Source organism: Panthera leo, chromosome B3, assembly GCF_018350215.1.
Source record: "Panthera leo isolate Ple1 chromosome B3, P.leo_Ple1_pat1.1, whole genome shotgun sequence".
NCBI classification, from domain to species: domain Eukaryota; kingdom Metazoa; phylum Chordata; class Mammalia; order Carnivora; family Felidae; genus Panthera; species Panthera leo.
In genome coordinates this window covers 145,736,760-145,761,969 of record NC_056684.1, presented here as the reverse complement: position 1 = coordinate 145,761,969, position 25,210 = coordinate 145,736,760, and the positions used below count along the sequence as shown (strand labels likewise).

General features: G+C 69.4%; 1 protein-coding gene across 2 annotated transcripts; it reads left to right on the top strand.

Moving 5' to 3' along the window:
- Positions 1–442: 442 nt before the first annotated feature.
- On the top strand, positions 443–23,673 carry JAG2 (jagged canonical Notch ligand 2). 2 transcript variants are annotated; one of them, XM_042944476.1, is made up of 26 exons: positions 443–508; positions 712–1,062; positions 8,173–8,230; positions 9,622–9,873; positions 10,033–10,093; positions 14,417–14,547; positions 14,637–14,756; positions 14,947–15,060; positions 15,283–15,396; positions 15,537–15,653; positions 15,735–15,781; positions 15,892–16,062; positions 16,914–17,064; positions 17,173–17,325; positions 17,415–17,528; positions 17,749–17,862; positions 17,945–18,058; positions 18,237–18,353; positions 18,691–18,718; positions 18,806–18,891; positions 19,390–19,503; positions 19,610–19,725; positions 20,182–20,430; positions 20,896–21,027; positions 22,509–22,665; positions 23,042–23,673. In XM_042944476.1, exons 1-26 carry the CDS (start codon positions 443–445, stop codon positions 23,524–23,526), a joined length of 3,732 nt encoding a protein of 1,243 aa, XP_042800410.1. In that variant the 3' UTR covers positions 23,527–23,673. The 2 variants fall into 2 exon arrangements, with proteins under 2 accessions (XP_042800410.1, XP_042800409.1); XM_042944475.1 differs by lacking the exon at positions 15,537–15,653.
- Positions 23,674–25,210: the final 1,537 nt, after the last annotated feature.

Here is a 25,210-nt window from a genome sequence, read left to right as displayed (position 1 = left end):
CCCAGCCCCACCCCGCGGCGCGGCCCCGCCCCCTCATGCATATGCAGGTACGCGGGTGACGAATGGGCGAGCGAGCTGTCAGTCTCGTCCCGAACTTGTTGGCTGCGGGCGCCGGGAGCGCGGGCGCGCAGAGCCGAGGCCGGGACCCGCCGCCGCCGCCGCCGCCGCTGCCGCCGCCGCCGCCGCCGCCGCCGCGAGGAAGGGAGCCGGGCTGGAGAACCGCTGCCTGCGAGCCGGAGCCGCCGCCGCCGCCCCGCGCGCCCGCCGCCCAGGCCCGCGTCCAGGCCGGCGCCCGCATCGCCGCCCCGACCCCGCCCGCCACCGCCGCCGCCGCCGCCGCTGCTGTTGCCGGCGCTCGGAGGGCGGGCAGGCGGGCTCGGGGAGGGGGGGGCCGGCGCGGGCCGGGGCGGCGGGCGCGGCGCGGGGGGGATCCGGGGCGGCGATGCGGGCGCAGGCCCGGGGGCGACTGCCGGGGCGGCTGCTGCTGCTGCTGGCGCTCTGCGTGCAGGTGAGCGGAGGCCGGGGGGGCGCGGACGGGGCGCACCGGGCCGCCCCTCGGGGCCGGGCGGCACCGCTGCGGGCGCCCGCTGTTAGCAGCCCTCGAGGCTGCGCGGCGCGGCGGGGGCTCCGGGCGGGTCCCCCACCCCCCGCGCCCGGGCTCCCCGACCCCGGCCCGCGCCTCCACGCGCTCTCCCTCTGCCTTATTTTTAGGCGGCACGGCCCATGGGCTATTTCGAGCTGCAGCTGAGCGCGCTGCGGAACGTGAACGGGGAGCTGCTGAGCGGCGCCTGCTGTGACGGCGACGGCCGGACGACGCGCGCGGGGGGCTGCGGCCACGACGAGTGCGACACGTACGTGCGCGTGTGCCTCAAGGAATACCAGGCCAAGGTGACGCCCACGGGGCCCTGCAGCTACGGCCACGGCGCCACGCCCGTGCTGGGCGGCAACTCCTTCTACCTGCCGCCGGCGGGCGCCGCGGGGGATCGGGCGCGGGCACGGGCCCGGGCCGGAGGCGACAAGGACCCCGGCCTCGTCGTCATCCCCTTCCAGTTCGCCTGGCCGGTACGTGCCCCCCCCCACCCCCACCCCTTCTCGGTCCCAGCCCTCCCCTCCTTCGGCGCCCGCCGCCCCTCCGGCACCTGCGGCCGGGCCCTACATGCCGACTGCGCGCACCCGGACGGGGAGGGGCCGGCAGGGGGCGCCGCGCGGCGGGCCGACCCTGGGCGCGTGCTCCGTGGGGCTCCGTCCGCGCCTGGCCACGTGGACGCGCGGGGGTCGCGGCAGGGGCGGGGCGGGAGCGGGGTGGCCGCGGCCCGCGTGCGCGGCAGCCTTCGGCGTGTGCCTGCGTCTCCTTGCGCGTGTCTGTCTGGGGAGGGGGGAGGCGAGGCGAGGCGAGGCGCGGCGCCCGGGCCCGGGCAGGCCGCGGAGGCATGTGCGCCGCGCGTGCTGGGGCTGGTCTGGGGCAGGCCCTGGCGGAGCCGCCCCGGGCCCGTGGCCAGCCTGCGCCCGCCCTGCTGTTTCCTGGATGCCCGGGGGTGGAGGTGGGGGGCAGCCCTGGCTGGCCCTGGAGGACCCGATGTGCGAGTGTCGGCGCACCCCTGCTGCTGGCCCAAGGACACCCCTGGTGTTGGGATCTTCCCGGCACCGTCTATCTGGGGGCTTTTGGTTTTGTTTTATTTTGTTTTTAAGGGGGTCAGTGGGGGGCAGGCTGGCTGAAAAGTGGGCTCGGGAATGCTGAGAGGGATGTGGTCCAAACCTGGGGTCTGCTCTGGGGCTGGCAGGCAGGGGGATGTGCCCGAGTAGTTGGGTGAGCCAGGGGAGGTCTCCTGATGCACCAGGTGACTGGTCCGCTTTCTGAAGCAGAGCCTGCCCCCTTCCCCCTTCCCCCACACTCAGGTTTCTGCTGCAGGTCTGGGTGGGGCAGGAATGAGAGAAGGCCCCAGAGAGGCACCCCAGTGTGCAGGAGCTGGTGGGGGCCGCTGAGGTGGGCTTGCTAGAGGGTCTGGGAGCGGGGAGGGGTGGAGCAGGGTGCCAGGCTGTGACTGAGGGCCCCAGACCATTGGCCGCACCGGTGTCCATCTGATGCCCTGGTCCTGGGAGAGATTTGGGGTTAAGGCCAGGCCGGCCAATGTTGGGTCAGTAGGACCTGCCTGTGGGGGGGCTGGGCCCCCTGCCTCACCCTGCTCTGAGCCTTGTGCTGATACCTCTTCCTAAGCTTAGACCAGGCAGCCTTCCCCGCTACCCCGTCTCTGCTGCTTTCTGAGCTCCGCTGGCATAGGAGGGATGGCGGGGGTCCCCTCTAGCCAGGGCCCCGTCCTAGCGTCCCTGGCTGGCCTCTGGGGTCTCCCTTGACCTTGGGGCCTTGGGTGGGAGCTGTGTCCCTGCTGGAAAAGGCAGGGGCAGGCATGGGAGGGCTCCAGGCGGTTAGGATCTGCTCGGCCCCCTCACCCCCACAGCCGTGCAGCAGGCAGGTCTGAGCAGGGCCCGCAGCCTGTCATCTGCACTTGGGCCTGAGCCAGCGTGGCTCCAAATCGCTACCTGAGGATGTGTTTTCTGCTCGAGTTGGCAGCAGTGGGGGTGGGGGGCAGGGAGGCCTTGGAGGAATGTGGCGGGCCGGCGCGTGTCCCTCATGGCTCTTGGCCCCACGGGCTGGCCAGGGGCGGGATGGGACAGGGCAGGGAGCCCCGGAGCCTGGGCACTGGGTCTTTGGTGCCGTCTCCCCCCCCCCCCCCTTCCTCCCGCTCCGAGCTGGCTCCCTCAGGTGCTCAGGAGGGGACGCGCTGTGAGGTGGCCGGGGCCGTGGGCTCGCTGCATGCTCGGGGGGCGGCTTCCGCGTCTCCGCTCCCCGCCGACAGTGCATCCTGGCCGCCGTGTGCAGCTGGTTTGGTGATGCCAGCGCCCTGGTATTTCCGCTCCGCCGGCGGCAGCCCCGCGGCCACGCTGCCTGGCTCTGCTGCAAGTTCGGTTCCGTCCTGTGAGCCGGGGCGCGTTTGGAATCGTATTTGGGTTTCCTTTGGGAGGGTTGCGGCGGGGGCAGGGGGAGGCCCTGCCCAGGACCAGCTTGGACTCTCGGGCATCCTGGAGTAGGGGTGTGAGGAGGGCGTTGAGCTGGGGAGGTGAGGGAGCCAGCTGCCAGTGCCGCCCCTGCCCCCGCCCCCGGAGACAGGAGGACAGGGAGCTAGTCTGGGCTCTGCACCGCCCCCCCCACCCCGTCAAGTTGCCCTGGGCCCGTCCTGAGCCCTCGCGGGCCCTGAGCCGGCCGCGTGGGGCGAGCCGTCTATAGCGCGTGCTTGCGGGTTGGCGTCGGGCTCGGTGTTTGGGGACAGGCGGGCCCAGGGTTTGGGAGGTGGGGGTAGACCTGCCAGGATGTGGCCCACGCGACGCACACCTCCCACTGGCCCCCCAGGAGTTCGGTGACTCCTTGTTGTCACTGGTGCTGAGCCCGTGGCGGTCAGGATGGAGGCCACGTTTGGTCACGCGTGCCTGTGCGCGTGTGTGCACGCGTGCCACCTCTGGGTGTGGCCGGGAGCCAGTGCTGGGTTTGGAGGGGCCTGTGGGTGGTGAGCTCAGAGCAGCTGGCTGCTGGAGGGGCCCGTCCTGAGCAAGGGGCCAGCAGGAAGCACACCCCTTCCTACCTGGCCCAGGCCCTGGCACTTGGCACCCCAGAACGCCACCCGTAGGCGTCTCTTGTCGTACACGTCGCGCGTGCAGGGAGGCGACTGTGTGTGGCTCGCTGGAGACGGGCCTGGGGCTGACCCTCACAGTATAGCCACCTGAGCTCTCGGGCCACTGCAGGACCCGGTGCGGGGCCTTCCCGCCTGTGAAGTGGGGCGATGGTGGGGTCTCACAAGTGGGGGGGGGGGGGCAGGGCTGCCCTGTGGGCTCAGGCTCGTGGAAGCCCCCGGGCTGCTCCCTGGCCTCCCCCGTCTCCTCTTCTCCACGGGGAGCCCACAGAAAGAAGGCCAGAGTCCCAGAGGGTCCCTGGTGTGCTCAGGGCCGTGTGTAGGGACTGTGGCCGCTGAGGGAGGGCCTGGTGGGATGTGAATACAGGGCCTGACCCTGCTGCGCCCAACTGCCGCGGGAACCTGTCGTCTGCGTGCTTCCGGCCCAGGATTGCCAGGCTAGGGTCTGTGTCCGGGAGTACCGCGGCTGCCCTCGGTGGGGAGCCTCCATCCCTCCTGTGTGCCCTGCCCCGAGGACCCGAGGGCTGCCGTGGGCCCACCCCCGGAGCGCGCTGGGGCTGCTTTCTTGAGCCATCCCAGAGGGGACCAGGGGCTTGCTTGGATGACACTCGGCAGGCCGCACCCTGCTCTGCACCTGGTCACCTGCTGGTGTCAGGGGTCTCGTTTGAGGCTTTGGTGTGGGGGCGGCAGGGCGGGGCTCTCAGTGCCTGGAGGGGCCGCGCCAGCCAGTGGAGGGCTCGGAAATGGACAGGGGCTTTGTCCTCAGGCTTTGAGGGGGTGCTGGGTTGCGGAGCAACAGGGATGCTGGAGGGCCCGTGGCGGGGCTTTGTGGGGGGCTCTGTCAGCTGTTCTGTGGTGTGCGGACGGGGGTTGGGGGGGTGTGCAGGCTGGCCCAGTGAGGGGACGGAGTCAGGCCGGCAGACAAGCCTCTCTAATCTCCAGGCCTGAGCTGGGGTCCCCATCCCCAGACCCCGGGTGGGGAAGGCCTGACTGGTGTCAGCACGTCATGGGCTTTGCTGCGGGGATCTCGCGAGGTCCGTGTGACACGGCACCGGGAGACCCCGGGCTGCCTGCGACCTTCACGGTGAGGGACTGCGGGTGGGGCAGGTGGGGCGCACCCAGGCAAGGTGTGGAGTGCGGGTGTCTGAGTTGCTGTGTGGGGCGGACCTGTGGTCCACTTCTCGGGCCTCGCCTTGGGGGAAGGTGGCCCCCTCCCCCTCTCCTTAGGGACAATGGCGGCAGAGGCCTGGGCCTCTCCAAGGCTCAGGTTTCAGGAAATGTATCTGTGCTTAGAGCTCCTGGCGCCGGCTCCATGGGGGGGCTGGGTTGCTGATGCGGGATGCTGCGGGAAGAAACCAGTGCCGGCCTTTCTTGGCCACGGGGTGTGGTCCATGGGTCCCGTGTCTGCCCTGTGCCGTTCCCATGCCTTTGGGCTGCTGCCCTGTCAGCCCCGTCCGAGGGTCAGACGAAAGCTTTGGGCCTGGCCTTGGGGGTCTGAGCTGGGGAGGGGTAGTCAGATGGCCGGGCCGGGGGTCTACCTGTGTGGTGCAGGTGGGTCAGGGCAGTCCTTTGGGAAGGGGTGTGGTGGGGCCTTCGGGGACTACGGCCAGGTAGCCGGATGGGCCTCTCGGGGCCAGGCAGGCAGGTGGCCCAGCTGAGGCTGGCCTGGGCGGAGGGACGGGGGCTCTCTGACTGCTTGCTCGGGGCCCCCCTCCCGTCCTAGCTACCACTGCCCAGCCCTCATCGTCTCTGCCCCATCCCTGGAACCACGGGAGACCTTATGAGCCTCTGGCTTGGACCTATCGACTCTCCTGTTCTCTGGGGACTTGGGCGACAAAACCCTGTCCTGGCTCACACACTGCACGTGTCAGGAAGCACGGGGACGAGAGGCTGCCGTTGGCATTGGGGAAACTGAGTCTTGGAGGCCAGCCCCATAGAGGAGAGGAGGCTGGGGGCCCAGCACCGGGGGAGGTGTGGGTGCTGTCCCGCCTGCTGGCTCAGGTTCTCTCTGGATGACTTCCTGTTGTCCGTGCGCAGGGAGCCCAGCTGGCGGGCGGGTACGCATCCCTGTGGGAGCAGGTAACTGGAGCCCTGGGCGCGGACGAAGGTGGTGGTAATCCTACCTGAGCTTCTGGCGTGGGGGCTCTGGGGAGCCAGGAGGAGCCCCCTGCTCACCTGGAGCCCAGGTGCTCGTCCTGCTGGTGGACTTGACCTGCAGCGGTGGTCACAGCCCCCCCCCCCCCCCACCGCCCCAAAACCGGCCTGTCCTCTCGTGCCCGGCCTGTGGCTCCCTGCCCCTGCCTGCACCCACCCTCGCAGACCACTCTGCACAGTGGCCAGAGCGGTCACTACAGCCCTGCCGGGCGGTCTGTGGCCTCCCTGCCCCCTCCAGCAACCACTCGTTTCTCTCGGCATCGGCGCCCGAGCTGGTACGGGGTCTGTGACTAAGCACAGCCTGATAGCCCGTGTTCACACCCCTGCTCTCCCAGCCCCGCGGGCCTACCGTGCGCTTCCTCCTGCTCAGGGTGCTTCCTGATTGTCTGCGGCCTCAACCCCAACATCTCCATTTCCACAGCCTGCCCTGATCCCTGTTTAGAACGGCACCTCGCCCCTGGGTCTCTGACTCACCCATTAGTAGTAGGTCCATGCCTGGTGCATGCTCGATGAATGAATGAATGAATGAATGAGTGAGTGAGTGAGTTGGGTGGAGTGAGGTCTAGGAAGAGCTGGGTACTCTAACTGTCAGCACGAGTGGGAACGGCCAGGGGAAGGCTGGCCCGAGGGTGGCATTCTAGGCAGAGGGAGGGAGCTGTGTGTACAAAGGTCCAGGGGCAGGGTGGGCAGGCTGGGGTGGAGGCAGGGCAGGGGCTGGGTGGTTGGGAAGAGGGCAGGAGTCACGGGGAGCCCCAGGAGGGCTCTGAGCATTGGGGAAGACACACAGCCCTGGGGGTCATCGGGGCTCCCATGGATGGGGGTGTGGAGGCCCCAGTGGCTGCAGGTAGCTGGCTTGATGGAGGTTGGTAGGGGGCATGGGGAGTGGGTTTAAGGGAGACTCCAAGATGTGCGACCGAGAGCCTAGTGACAGCCCAATGTGGGTGGAGAATGTTCTAAAGGGGTGGAGGACGGCTCCTGGGTGGGTGTGAGGTCCCGTGGGGCATCCAGGAGGCTCTGCTCAGGGCAGAGTCAGCAGTGTAGGTAAGGCTGGGAACAGCTGGGGGTGGTGCGGTCTCTCTGGAGGGACAGTTGCAGGCCTAGAGTGGGGACGAGGAGAGGGTCCCCGAAGGAGGGCTGTGCCCCGGGGACCCGGAGGCTGTGGGGGTGGCTGGGTGTGGCAGGCAGTCGGAGTGGGGCCGGGGTCCAGGGAGACTGGGGTCTGTCTCTGGCCGGAGTGTGCTGACGGGTTGGGGCATCAGCGGGAGGCTGCTGGGCTGGGGGAACAGCCCACGCGGTGGCCTTTGGCCGTGAGGTGTGTGAGTTCCCCGGCACGGCCAGACCACAGGGGCGAGAAGGTGGGGGGTGCCAAGGGTGGGGATGAGTCTGGCCTCTCCCGCGTGGCCCCCCACCTTGGGGGGGAAGCCACCAGCCTGTGGCCACAGAGGCGGCCCTGTGCCACGGGCCCCCAACCCAGGGCAGCCAGGGCTGGATGGAGGGGTGTTCAGCATGTTCATGGCTGGTCTGAAGAGGGCTGAGCAGTGTGCATCCGGGAGCACGGAAGGCCCTGGGCGGGAGGAGCTGGGCCCCTGCGGCTGGAAAGCACACCTGCGCTGGACAAGGGCAGCACTGCTGGGGTCTCTGCCGCCTCCGGTGGAGAGGGTGGGTCCTGAGTTCACTCGGTGACATTACCTCATCACATTGTACTCGAGGACCAGAGGCTCCTGGGAGGAGCGAGTGGGGAGTGACATCCGTGGGCAGTCCCCGAGCCTCAGTTTCCCCATCTGTGCAGTCAGGGCCCCTCCCTTCTGTTCTTTGGATGGGGCAGGTTTGTGGGATGTGTGCCGTTGAACCGTGCACCTGCTGTGGCCTGGGGGCAGCTCCGGGCCCTGGTAGAGGGGCAGCTGGGGCGGTGACAGGGCATCGTCCCTCTCGAGTCTCCGCTCGCAGAAGGCCTCATGTTTTGCGGGCCCCAGTGAGGTGCCCAGGGGTGCTCCTGCCCGTGGGACCCTGGTCTGTGTGCCAGCCCCCAGCCCACTGCCCCGCTCCTCCTGCTGACCCAGCTGGGGTAGCTGGCTAGGTGTGGGCCACTGGGGCTGCAGGAGCCCAAGTCCCCAGAGCCTTCGTGGCCTGGAGGGGCAGCCTCCGCCCCCTGGGTCATTTTGGGGCCTGTTGAGATGTGGCACTAAGCCACTCCCCAGAGCGGAGGAGTGAGGCGGGGAGGGCGCCGGGGAGGCAGAACCGGGACAACCCCAGGGGCAGAGCTGGGGCACTGGGGAGGGGAGGTGGCCAGGGTGGGCCCCGCCTGGTCCCTGACTGCCTGCCCCTGTGTCTGCAGCGCTCCTTCACCCTCATCGTGGAGGCCTGGGACTGGGACAATGACACCACCCCGGATGGTGAGTCCTCTGGGAGCCGGGTGGCTGGGGCAGCCAGTTGCCTGCAGGGCCTCCCTCAGGACACGGGGAGGCTACCCTCTTTAGCCAGATGCGTGTGGCCAGATTCCCGGTCCTCTGCCTGCTGGGGACAAAGACCCATGAGCCTGTACCCCAGGGGTCTAGTGTGCTGTCTCCCCCTTTGCCCTGGCTGCTAGAAGCTCTGCCACATTTGTGATGTGCAGAGCTGTGCCTGGACCCTGACCCCAGTCCTGGCTTCTTCCGTTCTGTTCTCCCGATGAGATGTTTTCCCCAGGGCCATGTCGGGCGCATGGCGGAGTGGGCGTCTCTGAGAGGCTCTCTGCATTTGCGGCCCCTCCTCTGCCTTTGTGTCCTGGAACGTGGGGGCTCGCTGGCCCTTCCCTGAGGCTCACATGCCGGCCGGCCGGCCGGCCGGCCTGTGCGTGGGGTCTGTGGGCCTTACGGTGACAGGGCAGAGGGCAGGAGCCGTGCAGGTGGCAGGGGTGAGCCGATGTGTTTGTGAGCAGCGTGGGCCTGCGTGGTGGGGGGTGACGAGGTTAGCGAGGCCAAGGTCAGGTCACGGAGGCCGCGTGGGCCCCCCTGAGGATGCTGGCCTTTTCCTGGAGGCAGGATCGCGCAGGCCACCGCACGTAGGGTGGACTGTCTGGCCAGGTTGGAGGCCCGGGAGGAGGCCGCTGGGTGCCGGGCCCAGGGGCGGCCTGTGGGGCGAGTGGGGCCCTGGCCACTCCGAAGGTAGACGTCATGAGAGAGGGTGGGGTCGGGATGGCCTGAGGAACAGGCAGGACGGAGGGCCATCGCTGGGATGGATGCTGCGAGGGTGATGTCGCGAGGGCCCTCGGGTCCCCCGTCTGCCCGGAGGGGCCCCGGGCTCAGGGCAGCGGTCGGTGGGGACCGGGTAGGTGTGGGGACGGGTCGGCCGGGCACCTTGGCCAGATGGGCTCAGTGGGCTGTGGGCTGTGGGGCCAGAGCGGGAGTGCTCCCCAGGCCCTTAAGTGGTGCAGCGGGAGGGAGAGTGAGGTGCCTGTGGCTCCCGGGCCTCTCCTTGTGGAAAACCCCAAATCGGAACAGAAGCGTTGGGGGTGGCTTCCCCCGCTCTGTGTGCCCACGGCTGTCAGCCTGCCCCCTCAGCCCCTCGTGGCTTAATTGGAAGTGAGGCCCAGCTGTGGGGTCACGGGACCCACGTGTGTCTCGGGGGCGGGAGAAGCTTTGTGTTAAGACAGTGTGGGGGGAGGGGGGGGGAAGAACCCTCGACAGGGAGGGCAGTCCGGCCGGCCCCGCCCCTGCAGAGCTGTGGCCCCCCCCCGGCCCCGCAGCCCCCGCGGCGGCCCGGCCGGCGTCCCCGTGGCCCCGGCTGACTCTGCCGCCCCCCCAAGAGGAGCTGCTGATCGAGCGGGTGTCGCACGCGGGCATGATCAACCCCGAGGACCGCTGGAAGAGCCTGCACTTCAGCGGCCACGTGGCGCACCTGGACCTGCAGATCCGCGTGCGCTGCCACGAGAACTATTACAGCGCCACGTGCAACAAGTTCTGCCGGCCGCGCGACGACTTCTTCGGCCACTACACCTGCGACCAGTATGGCAACAAAGCCTGCATGGACGGCTGGATGGGCCAGGAGTGCAAGGAGGGTGAGTGCCGGCCGGGTGGGCGGCACTCGAGGGGCACGCGGGGGCGGGGGGGTGCGGCGAGGGGGCAGCCCGTCGGGGCGCCGGGCGGAGGGCTGCAGGGTGCGGGCTGGCGGCGGGGCTGGCCTCGGCTGGCACCTCTCACGTGCTCTCTGTTCACAGCGGTGTGTAAACAGGGGTGTAATCTGCTCCACGGGGGGTGTGCCGTGCCCGGGGAATGCAGGTAAGTGCCTGGGGGCGACGGCGGTCCAGCAGGATGTCAGGGACAGAGCCGATGCCACGCGTGTCCTTGAGCCCGGGTGCGTGTGTGCTCCTTCAGGATCCTGTGGCAAGGGGCCCGTGGCAAGGGCCCGAAGACGGGTGCCCTCGGCACAGCAGGCACGCGGGGCACCGGGGCTCATGCTTGTGGCTGTGCAGGTGTCCCGGAGTGGATTTGAAGTGGGGTCTGAGAAGACGAGTGGGGGGCTGGGGCGGGGGGGGGGGCGCAGGTCTTCCAGCCAGAGTTGCTGAACAAGGGAGCTGCCGTGACTGAGGCCGCCGGCCTTGGGCAGAGCCGGCAGGGCAGAGAGAGGGAGGTGGTGCTGGGGGCGGTGTCTCTCCTGTTCTGGGAGACACCGCCAAAGCAGAGGGATGGATGTGGAGAGACCCAGCCTGAGACACACGTGGGGAGACACACGTCGTAGCACACGCAGGACAAGCTTGAGGGTCTAGGGCACCAGGACGGGACACAGGACGCGCTGGGGGGTCGCAGGGGCACCAGGACAGGACACAGGATGTGCTGGGGGGTCGCGGGGGCACCAGGACGGGACGCAGGACGCGCTGGGGGGTCGCGGGGGCACCAGGAGAAGACACAGGATGGGCTGGGGGGTCGCGGGGGCACCAGGACGGGACACAGGACACGCTGGGGGGTCGCGGGGGCACCAGGAGAAGACACAGGACGGGCTGGGGGGTCGCGGGGGCACCAGGAGAAGACACAGGACGGGCTGGGGGGTCGCGGGGGCACCAGGACGGGACACAGGACACGCTGGGGGGTCGCGGGGGCACCAGGAGAAGACACAGGACGGGCTGGGGGGTCGCGGGGGCACCAGGACGGGACACAGGACGGGCTGGGGGGTCGCGGGGGCACCAGGAGAAGACACAGGACGGGCTGGGGGGTCGCGGGGGCACCAGGACGGGACACAGGACACGCTGGGGGGTCGCGGGGGCACCAGGAGAAGACACAGGACGGGCTGGGGGGTCGCGGGGGCACCAGGAGAAGACACAGGACGGGCTGGGGGGTCGCGGGGGCACCAGGAGGAGACACAGGACGGGCTGGGGGGTCGCGGGGGCACCAGGACGGGACACAGGACGGGCTGGGGGGTCGCGGGGGCACCAGGAGAAGACACAGGACGGGCTGGGGGGTCGTGGGGGCACCAGGACGGGACACAGGACACGCTGGGGGGTCGCGGGGGCACCAGGAGAAGACACAGGACGGGCTGGGGGGTCGCGGGGGCACCAGGACGGGACACAGGACACGCTGGGGGGTCGCGGGGGCACCAGGAGAAGACACAGGACGGGCTGGGGGGTCGCGGGGGCACCAGGAGAAGACACAGGACGGGCTGGGGGGTCGCGGGGGCACCAGGACGGGACACAGGACGGGCTGGGGGGTCGCGGGGGCACCAGGAGAAGACACAGGACGGGCTGGGGGGTCGTGGGGGCACCAGGACGGGACACAGGACACGCTGGGGGGTCGCGGGGGCACCAGGAGAAGACACAGGACGGGCTGGGGGGTCGCGGGGGCACCAGGACGGGACACAGGACACGCTGGGGGGTCGCGGGGGCACCAGGAGAAGACACAGGACGGGCTGGGGGGTCGCGGGGGCACCAGGAGAAGACACAGGACGGGCTGGGGGGTCGCGGGGGCACCAGGACGGGACACAGGACGGGCTGGGGGGTCACGGGGGCACCAGGAGAAGACACAGGACGGGCTGGGGGGTCGTGGGGGCACCAGGACGGGACACAGGACACGCTGGGGGGTCGCGGGGGCACCAGGAGAAGACACAGGACGGGCTGGGGGGTCGCGGGGGCACCAGGACGGGACGCAGGACACGCTGGGGGGTCGCGGGGGCACCAGGAGAAGACACAGGACGGGCTGGGGGGTCGCGGGGGCACCAGGACATGGCACAGGACGGGCTGGGCATCGAGGGGGCCCCAGGAGAGTGAGAGATCCTGTCAGCCTCCTGCAGACAGGGGAAGCCAGGGACAGGGTCAGGGGGCAGCAGGCAGGCAGAGGGGCGGGGGGGCGGGGCGGCTGGAGGGCCCGGGGCCTGTGACTTGGGGGGGGCGTAGGACGTAGAGCAGGGCCCCGGTACGGCGTGTGAGCGAGGGTGGGCGCAGAGGTGCACGGGCAGCCTGGGAGCCGGCTGTCCGGGTGGACGTACTCAGGGAGCCCCTGGGAGGGGCTGCCAGTTGTGGGCCGAGTAGGTGGGTCGGGGTGACGGTGGCCCTGCCCTGGCCGCAGGGTGCATTGACCCCAGGGCCTCACTCTGGGGGCGGGTGTGCTGTCACGTGCGTTTCGTAGACGAGGATGTTGAGCATGGAGAAGTCACTTCCCCAGGTCACCCAGTGTTGAGTCTGCACGGGAGGGTGCGGTTTGAGAGCTGGCTGGCTCGGGAGACGGAGAAGGGGGGACCCCTCTGTGTGTCCTGTGGGGGTTCCAGCCTGGGAGGCAGTGTGAGGAGAGCCCGGAGGGTCCCAGGGCAAGGGGGGGGGGGTGCAGGCCCCCCACCCCGCCAAGCCGTATCCTGGGTCCGCCTGGGGCAGGGCCATGCCCTGCAGCCCTGCCCTCTGGCCTGTGTGATGGGTGTGAGCGTGGGGACCGTGGGCAGACCAGTCCATGGGGAGGGGTGCGGCCGGGGTGCAGCAGGGCTGCCCCCTGGTGCCATGCACCGCCTCGATGCCGCGCCAGCAGCCCTTGGTGGCCAGTGACCGGGCGACCAGGGTGGGAGGAAGGTGGGAGAGAAGTGGATCTTTTCCCACCCCCCTCCTGCTGCCGTGGGCTGTGGGGAGCAGTAGGTGAGCCCCCCCACCACCCCTGTGGGTGGAGCGCAGCTGCTGCTGGTGGCTCAGGGCTCAGGTTTCAGTGCAGGACACCCCCCTCCCCCCCCCCCCCCACCGGATGCTGCGGGAATGGCTCTGCCTTCCTGCCGCCTCCTCCCTGGGCTTCTGGAGCCACAGGCCAGGGAAGCCAGGGAGGGTGGGGCCTGGTGAGCGCTGCCCCACCCAAGGCTGAGAGCACATCCTCGGGACCTGCGGGGTCCTTCCTGGCGGGTGCCCCGCCCCCAGCCCCGGTCCCCTCACGTCACCTGTAGGTAGGGAGGATTCTGGGTGAGGACGTGCAGCCCATGCATGCACAGGCCCTCCTGGCAAGTGGGGGGGCTGGGCGGTGGAGCCCCTCTTTCCAGCCTGGGTTTCCCCGTGTCTTGCCTGCTGAGCCTGTCGGCATCCCTTGGCGGTGGGGCTTGTGGGCAGCTCAGGAAAAGGCCACCGCTCCTTCCTTTACAAAAATAAACTCACATGGCAGGTGCCAGCACGGAGGGGACGTTGCCTCGATGACCGTGCCATGACCTTCCTGTTCTAGGAAGGGGGCCCCCGGGGGGACTGTCCAGAGCCTGGAGGGTAGCCCGCTGATCCCCGGGGTGCACTGCGGGACAATGGGCTCTTTCTCCTGACTGCAGTGCCCCCAAGTCAGGCTCAGCTCTGGCGGGGCCATACCTGGGATGGGACTGCACTGGTGGCCTGGGTGCCCTCTGTGCCCCAGCCGCCTGCCTCTCCTGAAGGACTTCCCAGAGAGAGCGCTGGCCCATAGCGGAAGGCGGGGCTAGGCCTGGGGTCGTGGCCTCGGAGCCAAGAGGCCTCTCTGGGCTGTTTGCCAGGAAGCGGGTGAGTCCTCCTGGGTCAGGAACTGCTCTGAGTCTGAGCGTGGCCTCTTGCACTGCTGGCTCAGGGCCGGGGGTGGGCCTCTGCATCCCCCATCTGTGAGATGGGTCTTCGACAGGGTTTTATTGGCAGAGTGGTTGCTGCCCTTGAGCTGCAGGTGAGGTCACACGCTGTGCCTGGGGTCTCGCAGGGGGGCTGAGCCTGGAGCTCTCCCCTGGCGTCCCAGCAGCCCGCCTGGCCCCGGGTGCCGCCCAGCCTTGGCAGCTCCTGGAGCGCTTGGGCTGGCAGCGTCGCTCCTGGGGTCCCCGCGGGGCCTTCCTTTCTCAGCGCCTGCTCTCGGGGCCCTGCTCAGGGGTGAGTCCCAAAATAGCTCGGGGGGGGGAGTGGCTGGGCAGCTGCGGCCGGCCATCCGAGGCCAGCGGCCGGGAAGTGCCCGTGACGGTGCGGGCTGGCTGGCGGGCCGTAACCCCCGCCCGGCGCGGGGCCTGCCTCGGTTCAGAGGCCGAGGCCGCCGGCCCCCCGGGGGTGGCCCACGTGACTGCGCCCACGTCTGGGCCTCCCCGCAGTGGCCACGGCTCCTGGCGTCCACCCTCCCCCACCGGGCCTCGTGCCTCTCGGCCTAATGCAGGTGCAGCTACGGCTGGCAGGGGCGGTTCTGCGACGAGTGCGTCCCATACCCTGGCTGTGTCCACGGCAGCTGTGTGGATCCCTGGCAGTGCAATTGTGAGACCAACTGGGGCGGTCTGCTCTGCAACAAAGGTAGCTGGGCGAGCGGGGGCAGGCTGGGCGGGGCAGGCCGGGGGGCCGAGGCGGGGGCCGTCCTCCGAGTACCCTCCCCTCGCCTCCAGACCTGAACTACTGCGGCAGCCACCACCCTTGCACCAACGGGGGCACGTGCATCAACGCCGAGCCCGACCAGTACCACTGCGCCTGTCCCGATGGCTACTCGGGGAAGAACTGTGAGCGGGGTGCGTCAGGGGCCAGCTACGGGCTTCGGGCGGGTGCCCGGGGAGCCTCGCGGGCCCCGTGTCTCTGGTCTCTCTGCAGTAGGCATCCTCCGACCCCCAGCTTGGGGCCTCGGGGAGGAACACTCGTGGAAGGGCGGGGGGCCTGGGCTGCCGGCCTCCCCCAACCCCCCGCCTTCGGTTCCCCGTGCAGCCGAGCACGCCTGTGCCTCCGACCCGTGCGCCAATGGGGGCTCTTGTCACGAGGTGCCCTCTGGCTTCGAATGCCACTGCCCATCAGGCTGGAGCGGGCCCACCTGTGCTCTCGGTGAGTGCCCCCGCTCAGAGGGGTGGGGCTCCCGCCTGGCACCTGGGGGCATCTGAGAGTGGGGGTGGGCTGGCGCTCCAGGGCGAGGCGGGGTGGTTGAGTCCGCACATGCTGTCGTGGGCCTGGTGGTCAGGAGAGGAGTGACAGGAACACCGGGGCCCAGAGCCCCGCCACCTCCCCACGTGGCCCACACCCCCACACACTCCCTCCGTCCCTCTGCAGACATCGACGAGTGTGCCTCCAACCCCTGCGCGGCAGGGGGCACCTGCGTGGACCAGGTGGACGGCTTCGAGTGCATCTGCCCCGAGCAGTGGGTGGGGGCCACCTGCCAGCTGGGTAAGCGGCCCACGGGGCCCTCGCGTACATGGACTGTGCTCCGTGCATGTGGCTGTGGCTGCTGGTGCTGCTGGGGCCGCGGGGTCAGGTGTGGGGCCGGTGGGGCTGAGCCCCTTCGCTCCCCCTTGTCTCCTTCACAGACGCCCATGAGTGTGAGGGGAAGCCGTGCCTTAATGCTTTTTCTTGCAAAAACCTGATTGGTGGCTATTACTGTGATTGCGTCCCGGGCTGGAAGGGCGTCGGTGCCACATCAGTCAGTATGGGCGGGTGGGTGGTGCCAGGTGGGCGGGGCTGCGGAGATCCCGGACCCTGCTCGTGACCCCGCCCCTTGTCCCCAGACATCAAGGACTGTCGTGGGCAGTGTCAGCACGGTGGCATCTGCAAAGTAAGACGCGCACCCGTGGCGGAGGCCGAGGGGAGGGGGGCGGGCGGGAGCTGCCCCGGGGGGTGGCCTGTGGAGGCTCACCGACCCCTGCTTTGCTCACCCTGCCCCAGGACCTGGCGACCGGCTACCAGTGTGTGTGCCCACGGGGCTTCGGCGGCCGGCACTGCGAGCTGCAGCTGAGCTCGTGTGCCAGCAACCCCTGCCACGGTGGCCTCTGTGAGGACCTGGGGGACGGCTTCCGCTGCCGCTGCTCCAAGGGCACCTCGGGGCCGCTCTGCGAGGTGAGGCCTGGGGTGCAGCCCCGGGGGCCTCAGGGGCATGCCGTCATCCCAGGCCACCCAAGTGTGCGGGACAGGCCGCAGTTGGGCTGCGTGCCCCTCTGGACGGAAACCCAGCCTCGGAGCCTTGGGTGGGGCCGGGACGGGGGCGGGGGGCGGGGGGGGGGTCGTAGGGTCACTACCTGTACTGACAAGTGTCTCCCGATGGGGCGGGCCCGGGTTCTCTACCTGTCTACCTGTCACTGTGACTGGAATGATCTTCACGTGACGGAGGAGCCCTGGGTGGGATGGGGTGCCCCAGGGCGTGCGGACCCGCACGGTCACGTGTGTCTGAGCAGGGGTGGCTGACATCCCTGGTGCCTCGTGACCCCGCCTTGCGCTGACCTGCCCTGGCCTTTGGGGCTACAGGCGCGCCAGGGGCAGGGCTCCTGACTGGCGGGCCTCCTAGGGCCCCTGGTGCAAGTCCCGCCTGTACTGGTGGAGCCTGGTGATGACGCTTTTGGGAAAGACCCGCAGACTGGGCTTGGCGTGGCTGTGGTGGCTCTGGAGGGGGCCAGGAGCCGGCCTTCCTGCCAGCAGGAGGGGTGAAGCCGGATGCTGCCTGGCGAGGCAGAGGAAGCGGGCCCCCCTGGAGGCCAGGGCGGTAGGAGGGGCCTGTAGCCTGCAGGTGTTTCCGTCCAGCTGACTGGCCTGGACAGTGTCGGATGGGCGGTCCTGCGGGCTCCGGCAGCGGACGCCTGGGTGTGCAGGCTGAGCAGGGCCTGGGCCTCCGGGATTCTTCGGAGGGATGCGAGGCCCGGCTGTCTCCCAGGTAAGGGCCCAGCCTCCACAGATGCTCCCCGCCCTCCCCACAGGTAGACATAGACTTCTGTCAGCCCAGCCCCTGCCAGAACGGAGCTCGCTGCTACAACCTGGAGGGCGACTATTACTGCGCATGCCCTGACGACGTGGGCGGCAAGAACTGTTCTGTGCCCAGGGAGTCGTGCCCGGGCGGGGCCTGCAGAGGTGGGGCGGGGCCTGCGGAGGTGGGGCGGGGCCTGCGGAGGTGGGGGTGGGGTGGGGCCTGTGGTTTGCGGGGTGGCGGGCACACTGACCTTCTCCCATCTGCTGCAGTGATCGATGGGTGCGGGTTTGAGTCGGAGTCCAGAGTGGCGGGCAGGGCCCCTTCTGGTGTATGTGGTCCCCACGGACACTGCGTCAGCCTGCCTGGGGGCAACTTCTCCTGCGTGTGCGACAGCGGCTTCACGGGCGCCTACTGCCATGAGAGTGAGTGGCTGCAGGCCGCGTTGGGCGGGACGGGCCGGCAGAGACCCCCCCCCCCCCCCCCCCCCCCAGCTCACTGCCGCCTCCCGCAGACATCGACGATTGCCTGGGTCAGCCGTGCCGCAATGGGGGCACGTGCATCGATGAGGTGGACGCATTCCGCTGCTTCTGCCCCAGCGGCTGGGAGGGCGAGCTCTGTGACACTAGTGAGTAAGCCCCCCGCCCCCGCCCCCCTCCCAGGGGCTCGGCAGCTCACTCAGTGGTGCCCAAAGGGGCCTCTGTGTGGGGTGGGTGGGGGGCTCCACGAGTGCTTCCGACCCGCCCCCGCCCCTCCCTCTCTCCCGGGTCACCTCCTCACACCCCCACGCTCTCCCTGACCCTCCCTGAGCGCCGGCGACCCCCGCTGACCGGCGTCCTCGCCCCCAGATCCCAACGACTGCCTTCCCGATCCCTGCCACAGCCGCGGCCGCTGCTACGACCTGGTCAACGACTTCTATTGCGCCTGTGATGACGGCTGGAAGGGCAAGACCTGCCACTCGCGTGAGTGCCCGCCGGGCCCCTGCCGCGCTGGGGTCTGCCGGCCGCTCTGGGCACTCCCACTGAGCGGCCTGTGTGCCCACAGGCGAGTTCCAGTGCGATGCCTACACCTGTAGCAACGGTGGCACGTGCTATGACAGCGGGGACACCTTCCGCTGTGCCTGCCCCCCGGGCTGGAAGGGCAGCACCTGCAACATAGGTGAGGAGGCAGGGCTCCGGGGCGCGCTGGGCCTTGGCCCCGCCCCTGGGCCTGCTCCTGGCCCCGCCCCTGGCTCCGCTTCCAGCTCTGCCTGGCATGGCCCGGTCAGGGACGTGAGTGGACGCCTCGTGCCTGCCCAGATCAGATGAGAAGGTTCTCTTCTTTTTCTTCTTCGCAGCCGAGAACAGCAGCTGCCTGCCCAACCCCTGCGTGAACGGGGGCACGTGCGTGGGCAGCGGGGACTCCTTCTCCTGCATCTGCCGGGACGGCTGGGAGGGCCGCACCTGCACGCACAGTGAGCTCGTGGGTGGGGGCCGCGGGGAGTGGGTGGAGGCCTGTGGGGTGGGAGCCCACCTATGCCCCAAAGCCCTGGTGCCCCCCAGGACCTGCAGTGTCACTTTTGGCCCCACCCCCAGCTCGTTAGCCTTGCCCCCGATCCCCATGTGTCCTGGTGGGGGTCAGCCTGCCGCTCTCTGAGGCATTCTCCCGGATAGGCTCCTCTGTGACACCTCTTCCTGCACCGCTGCCCTGGCCCCAGTGCCCTCAGCCTGCTGGCCTTGTCCAGTGGGCTGGCCCAGGGGGTGCCGGGGGGTGGATGCAGTGCTGACCTTCCTCTCTTTCCTCAAACACAGATACCAACGACTGCAATCCCCTGCCTTGGTGAGTGGCGGCCCTGGAGGCTGGCTGGCCCAGGGGCGCTCGGCCTGCCGGGGGGGCCCCCCCTGACGCCCGCCCTCTCCCCTGCAGCTACAACGGTGGTGTCTGCGTTGACGGGGTCAACTGGTTCCGCTGCGAGTGTGCCCCTGGCTTCGCGGGTCCCGACTGCCGCATCAGTGAGGGCCCTGGGGCGCCTGGGCGGGTGGGGGCTGTGGGGCCCCAGCCCTGGGAGCTCCTCCCAGCCTGGCCCGGGTGTCGGGAGTCCGGGGCCACAGTATCTGTGAACCGGAAGGACGGCACGACCGGTCACTTTCTGCCCTTGTTCCGGGCCTCAGTCGCATGTGTCTTGCTGACGGGCCCCCCCTTTGCTCACTCCCATGCCAGCAGCTGGGGGCTGCTCTGTAAGGGGCTGGTTCCCCAGAGGCTTCTGTCCGCCTCAGTCCAGAGGCGAGTGGAGGACGACGGTGCTCGTCAGAGCCGGGCTGATGTGATGGTGCCGGGGCCAGGCCCAGTACAAAGGCCCCACAGGGCGAACGAAGGCCCGAGCTGGCCGGGGGGGGGGGGGGGGGGGGGGGGGGGGGAGGCTCCTCTCCTGGCCCGGGGGTCCTCCTGGGCCCTGCGTGTGGTCACTGGCCCCCTCACTGCCTCCTGAGCCTGGCCACTTTTCCCTGCAGATATCGACGAGTGCCAGTCCTCGCCTTGTGCCTACGGGGCCACGTGCGTGGATGAGATCAACGGCTATCGATGCAGCTGCCCGCCAGGCCGGGCCGGCCCACGGTGCCAGGAGGGTAGGTGGGGGGCACCTTGCCCAATGGGGTCATGCCAGGTCGGGACGTGGATGGACTTGGCCTCCCAGGGCCAGCCTGCCGACGACTCCAGTTTTTCTCTCCTCAGTGATTGTCTTTGGGAGGTCCTGCTGGTCACAGGGTGTACCCTTCCCACACGGGGGCTCCTGGGTGGAAGATTGTAACAGCTGCCGCTGCGTGGACGGTCGCCGGGACTGCAGCAAGGTATGGGGGTGCCCCCAGAGCTTCCCCGGCCGGCCTGCTGTCCCAGTACCCCTGGCCCAGGGGACACTGTCACCTTTCTGTAACACTGACGTTCTGCCCGTGAGACTAGGGTGCTGGTGCTGGGGCTGGAGAGCCGTACTCCCCACCTCTGCTGGGCCTCCTGGGAGGAAGGTCTTCCCTCTTGATGTGCAACTGGGGAAACTGAGACTCTTTTTAGGCTCCAGAAGCCCCCAGCATGGGCCTTGCCTAGCCTCATTCTTCTTTGGGCCCCCCTGTTCCGGTGGGGGTCCTTTCTGGTTCTGCGTTCATCCTGGGAGGCCGTGGCGGGGCAGGGCACAGCCCCGGGCCTTGCTGGTCCCAACCGCGTCTTTCTTTCCTGCACGGTGCCCGTGTCTGTTTGCGGGTCCTCATCTGCGTGCCCCTGTGTCTGTCCTTCTGTGTGCCTGCCTGACCCAGGTGTGGTGCGGGCGGAAGCCTTGCCTGCTGGCCGGCCGGCCCGACACCCTCAGCGCCCAGTGCCCGCCAGGGCAGCGGTGCCAGGAGAAGGCCCCCGGCCAGTGCCTGCAGCCGCCCTGCGCGGCGTGGGGCGAGTGTGGCGCCGACGAGCCCCTGCTGCCCAGCACCCTGTGCTTGCCGCGCTCCAGCCACTTGGACAACAACTGTGCACGCCTCACTTTGCACTTCAATCGCGACCAAGTGCCCCAGGTGAGCGGTCCGGTCCCGGAAGGCGGGCGCCCCGGGCATCTGCACAGCCCCGACATCGTCCTTTCTCAGAGCGGCTGCTCAGAGGGCCCGAGCGACCGCTCGCTCAGGGATCCTGGCCCCATGGGGTCGGACGACGGGGGGGGGGGGGTTGAGCCAGGAGACTGGGAAGGGGGCTCAGGACGGGTGAGGCCCCCTCCCCGCCTTGGGCTGTATCTGGAGCTGCTGCTGGCAGGCGGGTGAGTGAGGACTGGGCGCCTCCGGGCCCCCCACCCCCCACCCCCGCCCCGACTGCCGGTGGTGGGTGCAGGAGGGGACCGGGAAGCCAGCTCCCTCCGGGACCCTCCGCATCCCCGCCCTCCTCCTTGTGGGGCTGTGAGCTGTGGCCTGCCTGCCACGTGCCCATGGGGCAGCCTCGGTCCCCAGCCCCCGGGATCCCCCTCATGTGCCGCTTGTCTCTCTGCCCAGGGCACCACCGTGGGCGCCATCTGCTCCGGGATCCGCGCCCTGCCCGCCACAAGGGCGGTGGCCCGTGACCGCCTGCTGGTGCTGCTCTGTGACCGGCCGTCTTCTGGGGCCAGCGCAGTCGAGGTGGCTGTGGTGAGCACCGGGCAGATGGGGTGGCCGCCCCTGCCCGCTTTCCCCTTCCCAGGGTCCCGCCCTGTCTGTTGTCTTGAGGTGCTGGGTCCGAGGGCCCGGGCCAGGCTTGCCCTCAGGTGCAGGGGACGGGGGCTGACACGCACACTCAGGAGTCCGTCCCGGCGCAGCTGTGTGTTGTGGGAGCCGGGCCCCTCATGCGCCCTCGCGGGGGCTGACGGGTAGCGTGCACAGCCAGGCTGGCAGCGGGAGGGGCCTGAAGGGGCAGGAAGAGCCAAGAAGCAGCTCCAGGTTGGGGGTCAGTGGGGTCAGCTTCTCAGGGAACGGGAGCAAGGGTGTGGGGTGGGTCCGCCGTTCCATCTGTGGAACTGGAGGAAGGGTCTGCGGGCGAGGGGTGCTGCCCCCTTGGGGCCTCGAGGGAGGGCTAGGTGGAGGTCCTAGGAGGCCGGGCTCAGCTGCAGAAGCAGGTCCCGGGAGCCTGCCAGGCACCGGCTGTCAGCCCCAGGGATTTTGGAGGCAGCGCGGGTGGATGGGCGGCTGGGACGTCGGACTTGGCTCACGGACTTCTCAGGTCTGGCGTCTGAGGCCGCGGAGGCCCGGGCCCCGGGCAGGGGTCTCTGGAGCTGTGGGCGGCTCTGAGTGACAGCAGATGAGGCCCGGAGGCGGTCCTGAGAGGGAAGGCCAGCGGCCAGCGTCCGGGGTGGGCAGCGGTAGGGTAGGGCAGCGGGGTTTCTCCCCGGCGAGAGTGAGGGAGCAAGGAGGTCCCTGCGGCTGTGGGCCAAGAGCCCTCCCCTGGAGCCCCGACTCCCAGCCGTGGGGCCGAGTCCAAGAGGCGGGTTGGGTGCCCAGCCGGGCAGGGTCTTAGGTGGTGATGCTCAGGCTTCGCTCGGTCTCCTGCTCTGCCTGTGTCGTGTCCCCCAGGGTCTGTGCAGAAAGGGTGCCCCCTGGCTCGGCCACCCTGGGATGTGCAGTCCGGACCCCAGGCAGGTGTCCTCGGGGCCTTGCTCTGGGCCCGGGGTGGGGATCAGGTGTAGGCTGGTAGCCGGGAGGCTCGTGAGGCCGAAGTGGAGGGGGAGACACGGAGAGAAGGCGCAGTAGTTTCCCGGGGTGCTGGCTACTCGGCGCCCTCGGGGTGGTGCAGCGGGCAGTGACGTGTTTGCGGAGCCCTTGAGACCTGGGGCAGAGCCAAGTGGGGCCGGACGCCTTCCTGGGAGGGATGGCCATCCTTGTTCCAGGTGCGAGGGGGTCGGGGCCCAGCCCATCTTCCCCTGAGCCCGGCAGCTGCGGTCGCCCCGACCGCGCGATTCTCCTCCAGTGAGTCTCCCCACAGGAAGCCCTGGGGGCTCCCGGTCCCCGGCCCGCGGCCACTGCATGCACCCTGGGGACCGTCCGGGAGCCTCGGCGCTCCCTGGCTCTGCACAGCCCAGGCGCGCGGCCCTGGCCCGTGCGGTGAGTGGGGTCTGTCGCGCTGTGTTTTGCCGCAGTCCTTCAGCCCCGCGAGGGACCTGCCCGACAGCGGCCTGATCCAGAGCACGGCGCACGCCATCGTAGCCGCCATCACCCAGCGGGGCAACAGCTCGCTGCTGTTGGCGATCACCGAGGTCAAAGTGGAGACGGTGGTCGTGGGCGGCTCTTCCGTGGGTGAGCAGGGGGCCGGGGGGAGGGGGTGGCTCAGGGGTGGGGCCGGGCGGAGGGGGGCGGGGTGGGGCGGAGCCCGGGGCGGCTCGGGGGCGGGGCCGGGCAGGGGGTGAGGGGCCGCAAGTTCCCGCGGCCCTCCCCTGCCCTCCCCTGCCCTCCCCTCCCCTCCCCTCCCCTCCCCTCCCCTCCCCTCCCCTCCCCTCCCCTCCCCTCCCCTCCCCTCCCCTCCCGGTGGTCCCTCCGCTGCACCTGCCACCCACCCTCCCAGCCCTGCCCCCGGGTCCCTCCCCACAAGGCCGGAGCTGGAGGAGGAGGAGGGCCCCCCCCCCCCCCCCCCCCCCGCAGCCGGCCGGCCCTCTCACGGCCGCGCCCCTCCCAGGTCTGCTGGTGCCGGTGCTGTGCGGCGTGTTCAGCGTGCTGTGTCTGGCGTGTGTGGTCGTTTGCGTGTGGTGGACCCGGAAGCGCAGGAAAGAGCGGGAGAGGAGCCGGCTGCCGCGGGAGGAGAGCGCCAACAACCAGTGGGCCCCTCTCAACCCCATCCGCAACCCCATCGAGCGGCCGGGCCTCGGCGGCCACAAAGACGCGCTGTACCCGTGCAAGAACTTCACGCCGCCGCCGCGCCGGGTGGGCGAGCTGCTGCCCGGGCCCGCGGGCTGCAGGGCAGGCGGGGGGGAGGACGACGACGACGAGGAGCCCGGCCGTGCCGAGGGTGACTGCCTGGAGGCCGAGAAGTTCCTCTCCCACAAATTCACCAAAGACCCCAGCTGCTCGCCCGGGAGGCCGGCCCGCTGGGCCTCGGGCCCCAAAGTGGACAACCGCGCGGTCAGGAGCGCCAGTGACTCGCGCCCCGCCGGCCCGGAGTAGGGCGGAGGCCAGCCCTTGGGGCGCGACCGGGACCCTTCACCGGGCGCCACACCACCCGCCAGATGGAAGGAGGCCCAGGCCGTGTGCATAGTTTCTTTATTTTGTGTAAAAAAACACCAAAAACCAAAAACAAATGTTTATTTTCTACGTTTCTTTCACCTTGTATAAATTATTCGATGACCGTCAGGCGGAGAACAATGGAGTATTCTCGGATAGTTGCTATTTTTGTAACGTTTCTGTGTGTCGCACTCGCTGTGTGGCAGGAGAGAGCAAAGGGTGTCTGTGTCCTCACCAAATTGTCTGTTCGTTAGCAGAGGTGGTGCACTGTTTACAGAATCTTCCTTATTATTCCTCATTTGGCGTTCTCGGTGGCTCCAGGCCAAAGAGCCAATGGGACCTGTGGCTGTTGATGTGGCCCATGGCGTTGGTGGGACAACCCACGGCCGTTGGCGTGCCTCATGGCATTGGTGGGACCCGCGGTGACACAACGGCCCGTGGCCGTCGGTGGGACCACCCGTGGCTCTTGGCGTGGCTCGTAGTTGTCGATATGGCCTGAGGCTGTCCGTGGGACCCGTGGCTGTCGGTGGGACCCCCCGTGGCTGACAGCGCAGCCCGTGGTTGTCGGTGTGGCCTGAGGCTGTCGGTGGGACCCGTGATGTGCGGCGTGGCCCGTGGCTGTCGGTGGCGCCTGTGGCGGTCAGTGGGGCTTGAGGTCAGCAGAGGCCTGCGTTCGGCAGGGCCGGGGCCCCGGGGGCAGACCCCGGTTGGCTCCCTGGCCGGCCCCTCCTGCCCGCCGACCTCGCCTACTCCTGCCTGGAGCGCTCGCTGTAGAGATCTCTCAACTGTGTTTTCGGAAGTGCCCTTCCCGACTGCTCTGTTGTCCCTGGGACGGGGGCAGCGTCGAAGCTCACGACAAGTGCCTTCACACAGACTCTCCCCTCGCAACGGTCCGCGTCTGCCGTGGACTCCAGGCTGCTGCCCACCTGCCGGCCCCGGCCCCCCTCCTCGTGAAAGTGCATTTTTGTAAATATGTACATATTAAATGAATCACTCTGTATATTTGATTTAATAACTTAAACGTTTTGGCCTCCCTTGTTCTTTTCGGTGCTGTTCTTTGTTACCGGGAGTCGGGTGGGGTGGGGCCTCCGCAGGGGAGAGCCTGGCGCGGGGAGGCTGGGGTGCAGGCCCATACGGCCACGGTGGCTGCTGGTGGGATGAGGGCCTGGGGGCCGCGGGGTCCCCACGGGCGCCTGGGGCCGGGAGCACGTTGGTATCCCGTGTGGCCCACGTGGGCCCGGCGGAAACTTTCCGGGAAGTGGGGAGACGGGGTGCTTTGCTGAGAAAGCGTTATAAAAGTTTCAAGTTGCTTCTTCATTAAAAGCTGTCAAGGTTTTAAGAAATTACGAATCAGAACTCGAGAGAATGAACACCCGTGGCTGAAAGTCACTCTTGCCTCTTGCTGGGGGGACAGGCGGGAGCTCAGCTTAGTGGCCTTGGGGCTGGCTTGCCGTTCGCTCTCCCCTGAGGGGCGGGCGGTCACTAAGTCGAGGAGCAAAGGCGAGAACAGAATTTAGGAGGAAAAGAAGAGAAAGCATGCGGTCTGGGGGAGCCGGCCGGGAGCGGCCACAGTCACTGCTTGCTGGCGACGTGGTTCGGGACGCACGTTCTCCAGCCGTTTCTATTG